The following is a 7,516-nucleotide window of genomic DNA, read 5'->3' on the forward strand; positions in this document are numbered from 1 at the left end:
GTAGGTATCCGGCTCGGCGCATAGGTACGTAACCTATCTAGGGTGGTGAGGGACCCCAGGGACCAGCAGTAGGTTTGGTCAGGGGTCATCACCTCCCCTTCCATAGACACAGGGTTTCCCTTCCCTTTCGCTATTCGCTTGGCACTTCCCCGTTCCTAGCGTGACAGGAGGACCTTTAGCTTGCCTTATGGTGGACTGTTTATTGAAGCCTGCTGACTCAAGATGATAGCCGCATAGGTGAAGGAAAACCTAAAATTATTATAAATTCTTCACACAAACTTTATGCTGAGACATCACAGCCCTAGTTCTGGGCAATCCTCTAATGTTATGGGGTCACTTTAGGTCCACATATTCTCTTAGCGTCAATGTGAGCAGTATTTGGCCAGCCTTAAGGCCCTGTCACACACAGCGATAAATCTGCGGCAGATCTGTGGTTGCAGTGAAATTGTGGACAATCAGTGGCAGGTTTGTGGCTGTGTACAAATGGAACAATATGTCCATGATTTCACTGCGACCACAGATCTGCCGCAGATTTATCTCTGTGTGTGACGGGGCCTATAGTCTAGGAGGTAGAGTGCATCAGATCTGTAGTAACATATTGGGTCACTGATGCCACAATCACACATAGTGCCAGTCGAGATCACAACTGAGCAGATGTATGTTCTGGGTGTGGGACATGTTTTACCAGAATGATTTCTGATTATTTCTTCTCTCCTCACTTGCAGCAAAGACCGGTGAAGCAGTCCCTCAGCAAATCCCTGTGTCGTGAATCTCACTGGAAATGTCTCCTGTTGTCTCTCCTCATCTACGGCTGTATGGGTGCTATGACCTGGTGCCACGTTACCAAAGTCACTCGCCTGACGTTCGACAGCGCCTATAAAGGCAACTCCATGATGTATCATGACAGTCCTTGCTCCAACGGCTACATCTACATCCCTTTGGCTTTCCTTGTAATGCTATATGTGGTCTACCTGGTGGAGTGCTGGCACTGTTATACACGTAATGAGCTGCAGTATAAAGTGGATGTGGAAAGCGTACAGGAACGAGTGCAGAGGATGCAACAGGCGACGCCATGTATATGGTGGAAAGCAATTAGCTACCATTATGTACGCAGGACTCGTCAGGTAACTCGTTATCGAAATGGAGATGCCTACACAACTACTCAAGTCTATCACGAGCGTGTCAATACTCATGTGGCTGAATCAGAGTTTGACTACACCAACTGTGGAGTGAAGGACGTTTCCAAAGACCTGACTGACTTGGACAGCTATCCAGTCACTCGGCTCAGGTTTACCAAATGCTTTAGTTTTGCGAATGTGGAGTCTGAGAACTCGTACTTGACACAGAGGGCTCGTTTTTTCACAGAGAATGAGGGTCTGGATGACTACATGGAGGCACGCGAAGGCATGCACCTAAAAAATGTGGATTTCAAAGAATACATGGTTGCTTTTTCTGATCCAGATAACCTTCCTTGGTACGTGTCCCACTACGTGTTCTGGGTGGCTGCTCTCCTCACATTGTCGTGGCCATTAAGGGTCCTCAATGAGTACCGCACCTCATGTGTTCACTATCATGTGGAAAAGCTGTTTGGTTTTGACTTCACACCAGTAACACCAGTGGCTGATGATCGAACCATATGCCGGAGAATGCCTCGTGTTAACACCATCGATAGTACAGAGCTAGAGTGGCACATACGGTCCAATCAACAACTGGTGCCTAGCTACTCTGAGGCCGTTCTGATGGATCTAGTAGGCATTTCGTCAGGTTACACTACCTGCCGGTACACTCGTGGTTATCGTCAGAACTGTGAACGATGCCATCGTACCATGAGCAGCTCCTCCATCTTTTCCCGCAGTGCCCTCAGTATCTGTAACGGCAGTCCCAGGATCCCCTTCAGCAGCAGTCGCTTCTCTCTGGGGCGTTTATATGGATCCCGACGGAGTTGTCTGTGGCAGAGCCGTAGTGAAAGCCTCAATGAGCAGGGTTGTCCCACAGAACAGACGCGACTGTCCAGCCAGGTAACTGTGGAGGAAGAGGAACCTCCTCCATATCAAGATGCCCTCTACTTCCCTATCCTCATTGTCCATCGTAATGAAGGCTGCACAAATCATGACCACCGACGTCTCCACCGTAACGGCTCTTGTGTAGAAACATCACTGTGATAGACTTGTTACCATCTTCCAGAATCCGGTGTATTTCTATGTCGCCACCACGACACTTGAGATGTTTTTTTTAATGATGATCATGGACAGCCCAGTGCCATGCAAAAACACAACACAGGTGAAACCTCATAAACACCATCAGGGCTTTGCATCTGTGGAGCTCATGCTGTAGACAAATCAGTAGATGATCTTTAGAGGCGGCTTCAGCTGGTGGATTTTATGATGACCATAATGTGGACAAGCTGAGACACGAGGACTTTCCAACTCATTTTTACGTTGAAAATGTGGATTGAGCCATAGCGGTCCTGTACAATGTCCAAAGAGGACTGGGCTGCAAAACCTCACAGATGTGACCAAAATACTGGAGAATCCAGCAACTGTTCATCCTGCTCACTGGACCAGTACAAATAGGCAATAGTCCATGCACCCATGTGTATTTTCCATTCATCTGCACATCATCTCCCATTCGGGTTAAGTTGCTCGCTGGTCACTATTCCATGGCAAGGTTCACACTGCATCCTGCAAGGTCAAGGACTGTTTATCTGGAAGGGAAAAGTGGACTATACATATCACTCTCTGGTTTGAGGACGTGGGACCACCATGGACTCTTCACTCTCACTTTCCTTTTTTTATAGTACCGCCAAACATAAAATGCACTGAATATTTATGTCCATTCGATGTAAGGAGGACGCATCCGCTCTACGTATATTCAGCATGAAGAACTTCAGGTTGTGTATACACAAGTTCTCATCACTAAGCTTTTATTGCATGTCACTTTTCTCCAGATTTCTGGATGTAACACACGCTAGGAACACGTGTACACGTATGTGACATGATCCCCGAGCCTTCACTAATATCCCACGCTGTGACCATGGTCAGTGGGTGAGATAGAAGGAAGCTCTGTATTTGGGGGACAAGGGGGGCAATACTAAAATACCTCACAAGCCAGGAAACTCCTGCACCTACACAACCACATCAGGACCCACAGAGCCCCCCTCCCGGCCCGGGCAACGTGGTGGCGGCCAGCCAAGAGTGATGCTCCAGGAAACGGCAGATTCAGGGATCCACTGATCAAACAATTTACCAACACTTCAGGAATCTGATGAGATTCGCACATTCTTATACAAATGTTTTCTCCAGGAGCAGTCAAAAGTGTTGATATCCCTGTGACATTTAATCCACAAGTAGCCGGAGCCTAAACAGAAAGCTTACATTTTGGAAAAATACTTAGAGGAGTCACAGAAATAGTGAATTTATGGATCGTCCCCGACAGTCCCGTATTATTACAGTCACCGACAGGTCCATATTATTAGATTCTCTCACCCTTCAGTTATGCAGTGTGTCCACACATTATGAGGGTCCAGACCCAGCACTCGGTGCTACTTAGCCCAAACATTTCCCTGCACCTTTCCTCCTCCTCCTGCACCTTTCCCTCTCCTCCTGGACCTTTCCTTCTCCTCCTGGACCTTTCCTCCTCCTCCTGCACCTTTCCCTCTCCTCCTGGACCTTTCCTTCTCCTCCTGGACCTTTCCTCCTCCTCCTGGACCTTTCCTCCTCCTCCTGCACCTTTCCTCCTCCTCCTGCACCTTTCCTCCTCCTCCTGCACCTTCCCTCCTCCTCCTGCACCTTTCCTCCTCCTCCTGCACCTTCCCTCCTCCTCCTGCACCTTTCCTCCTCCTCCTGCACCTTTCCTCCTCCTCCTGCACCTTCCCTCCTCCTCCTGCACCTTTCCTCCTCCTCCTGCACCTTCCCTCCTCCTCCTGCACCTTTCCTCCTCCTGCTTGTTTTCCCTCCATATCTGCCTCTTCTTCCTTGATTGATAGCTCTGGCTTCACAGAGCAGAGGACTGAGATAGAGAAGAGCACACAGGAGGGAGGTGCAGGGACTGTTTGGCCGCACTAACCCTCCTGCACTGGGACCCTCATTCTGTGGAAACACACTGCCTTTAAGAAAGCTATTTTACTGACTCAGAAGGGGTCGTGTCCAGAGCTGAGACCCCATATACAAGACGCAGGTTCTGGCGTGGCCTCCATGTGCCACACACGGCCTCTCTCCTCTGAGGATACACTATTCTGTTACCTTTTCTGTGGTGTTTGTATATAGACAATCGAGTTCAGGCGCTACGAGAACAATCTCTTTACGACCCTCCAATACGGAGGATTAAACCTCATTTATTGGGAAAACCACCTCTAGCGGCAGGAGACCGCCTCCGGCTGCAGGAATGGCGGCGTGTCCGTGGACTGAGGAGCTGCTGTGCTCAGCACAAGACTCATTCCCACACAGAATTTCTGAGAATTCATGGTCTTCTCGGCATGGCGGCGGCAGAGGACGCCTCCCGACTGCAGGAGAAGGTGCAATGTTCCCAGAACAAGCTCGCACATGGTGGAGACTGTTACATCTCATCCTTGGGGTCTGAGCAGGTAGCAGCGGACATCACAGCTGACGTGGAGACCCCGAGCAAAGGCGAATGCTGGGGCGAGGAGATATTATAGGGGGGCTTTTCGGTCCTGGGGTGAGGGGCAGCAGCAGTGACTGCAGGCAGAGTGTGAGCACATGGGGCTTATGTGTCAGGGAGTCTAACAGATCATGGAGTTATAGATACAATATCTGCACAGCTGGTGAAAGGAGGCAGGCAGACCGTACAGGCAACACCGCGAGCTACAGATGTCCAGCCGAAGGGGGCTGCCGAAAGTGGGAGTGTGACGGAGCTGAGGGTGTGGGGGTAGGTGCACAGGCGGTGGTCCTAGTCAATAGGGTGTAGGTGCACAGGCGGTGGTGCCAGTCAGTAGTGTGCAAAACATAGACAGGTGGTGGTCCTAGTGAGTAGTGTGCAGGACATAGACAGGCGGCGGTCCCAGTCAGTAGGGTGCAGGTGCACAGGCGGTGGTCCCAGTCAGTAGTGTACAGGATGTAGACAGACAGTGGTCCCAGTCAGTAGTGTGCAAAACATAGATAGGTAGTGTCCCAGTCAGTAGTGTGCAGGACATAGACAAGTGGTGGTCCCAGTCAGTAGGGTGCAGGTGCACAGGTGGTGGTCCCAGTCAGTAGGGTGCAGGTGCACAGGCGGCGGTCCCAGTCAGTAGGGTGCAGGTGCACAGGTGGTGGTCCCAGTCAGTAGTGTGCAGGACGTAGACAGGTAGTGTCCCAGTCAGTAGTGTGCAGGACATAGACAAGTGGTGGTCCCAGTCAGTAGTGTGCAGGACGTAGAGAGGTGGTGTTCCAGTCAGTACTGTGTGGGATGTAGACAGGTGGTGGTCCCAGTCAGTGGTGTGCAGGACATAGACAGGTGGTGGTCCCAGTCAGTAGTGTGCAGGACGTAGACAGGTGGTGTTCCAGTCAGTACTGTGTGGGATGTAGACAGGTGGTGGTCCCAGTCAGTAGTGTGCAGGACGTAGACAGGTGGTGGTCACAGTCAGTAGTGTGCAGGACGTAGACAGGTGGTGTTCCAGTCAGTAGTGTGCAGGACGTAGACAGGTGGTGGTCCCAGTCAGTAGTGTGCAGGACGTAGACAGGTGGTGGTCCCAGTCAGTAGTGTGCAGGATGTAGACAGGTGGTGGTCCCAGTCAGTAGTGTGCAGGACGTAGAGAGGTGGTGGTCCCAGTCAGTAGTGTGCAGGACGTAGAGAGGTGGTGGTCCCAGTCAGTAGTGTGCAGGACATTGACAGTAGGAGGTGGGCCGGTTTAATCATAGGCAGCAGTAAGCAGGGGGTGGGCAGGTTTGATCACAGGCGGACGTGGGTGGGAGGCAGACAGGCACTTTAGTGTGCAGAGGGTGGAGATCCCCCTAATCTCCAGGCATAGTACATGATGCGCTAAGTACCACTCATGCCATCTTTTCCTTTCCTCTGGCTGGGCAGACAGTGGTACTATCCTTTCACATATGACACAGGCTTCCGCGGTGCTTTTGGGGTTCTCCTTCGATGCGCCCATCAGAGATTCTCGTGAGGATGCCGCAGCGTCAGACCTTCTGTGTAGTGATGACACTTTATGTTATAGTCAGACCAGAAGTGTTTCCACGTTGACCGGCCAGTGCGCGGCTGAACGGGCCAGTGCGCGGCTGAGCGGGCCAGTGCGCGACTGACCTGGCCAGTGCGCGGCTGACCGGGCCAGTGCGTGGCTGAACCGGCCAGTGCGCGGCTGAACCGGCCAGTGCGCGGCTGAACCGGCCAGTGCGCGGCTGAACCGGCCAGTGCGCGGCTGAACCGGCCAGTGCGCGGCTGAACGGGCCAGTGCGCGACTGAATGGGCCAGTGCGCGGCTGATCCGACCAGTGCGTGGCTGAACCGACCAGTGCGCGGCTGAACCGACCAGTGCGCGGCTGAACCGACCAGTGCGCGGCTGAACCGACCAGTGCGCGGCTGAACCGGTCAGCGTGATGGCATCCCTGCAATAATGTCATTAACAATCACCCCCATCCCTACCTCTCCACCCCCTCCCTGTGCGGACACCGCCACAGTATCTGCAATGCACATACACTTTTACAATATATTTTGTGGAGATTTTTTATGTCTTTTGTTACGTATCTGACGATTATGAGGTATATATATATGTATATAGCTTTTACCACAATGTTGCCTTTTGGCTGCAATATTGAAGATTGTAAATGACATCTGTGTAATAAAGTCACAGACGAATCACGGACACTTTCATGTCGGTTCTGGTGTCAGCGTTCATTATGGCGTCAGGTGGTGTGCCTGCCGGATGTTATACCTCGTGGACGCGGCACCTCACGCGCCTCTTCCTTATTATTGGCTTCTCCTCTAATGACCGATGTTTAGGACGCCTGCCGGATGTTATACCTCGTGGACGCGGCACCTCACGCGCCTCTTCCTTATTATTGGCTTCTCCTCTAATGACCGATGTTTAGGACGTCTGCCAGATGTCATACCCCGCGGATGCGGCACCTCACGCGCCTCTTCCTTATTATTGGCTTCTCCTCTAATGACCGATGTTTAGGACGCCTGCCGGATGTCATACCTCGTGGACGCGGCACCTCACGCGCCTCTTCCTTATTATTGGCTTCTCCTCTAATGACCGATGTTTAGGACGTCTGCCGGATGTCATACCTCGTGGACGCGGCACCTCACGCGCCTCTTCCTTATTATTGGCTTCTCCTCTAATGACCGATGTTTAGGACGCCTGCCGGATGTCATACCCCGCGGATGCGGCACCTCACGCGCCTCTTCCTTATTATTGGCTTCTCCTCTAATGACCGATGTTTAGGACGTCTGCCGGATGTCATACCTCGTGGACGCGGCACCTCACGCGCCTCTTCCTTATTATTGGCTTCTCCTCTAATGACCGATGTTTAGGACGCCTGCCGGATGTCATACCTCGTGGACGCGGCACCTCACGC

The 7,516-nt window shown here is 51.9% G+C and overlaps 1 protein-coding gene across 1 annotated transcript; it reads left to right on the forward strand.

Annotated features, from left to right (window-relative positions):
• Nucleotides 1–689: 689 nt before the first annotated feature.
• TMEM151B (transmembrane protein 151B) lies at nucleotides 690–6,798 on the forward strand. Its single transcript, XM_075332258.1, has one exon. The coding sequence runs from the start codon at nucleotides 690–692 to the stop codon at nucleotides 2,160–2,162; it is 1,473 nt and encodes a 490-aa protein (XP_075188373.1). The 3' UTR covers nucleotides 2,163–6,798.
• Nucleotides 6,799–7,516: the final 718 nt, after the last annotated feature.

This window comes from Anomaloglossus baeobatrachus, unplaced genomic scaffold (assembly GCF_048569485.1).
Source record: "Anomaloglossus baeobatrachus isolate aAnoBae1 unplaced genomic scaffold, aAnoBae1.hap1 Scaffold_2692, whole genome shotgun sequence".
Taxonomy (NCBI): Eukaryota; Metazoa; Chordata; class Amphibia; order Anura; family Aromobatidae; genus Anomaloglossus; species Anomaloglossus baeobatrachus.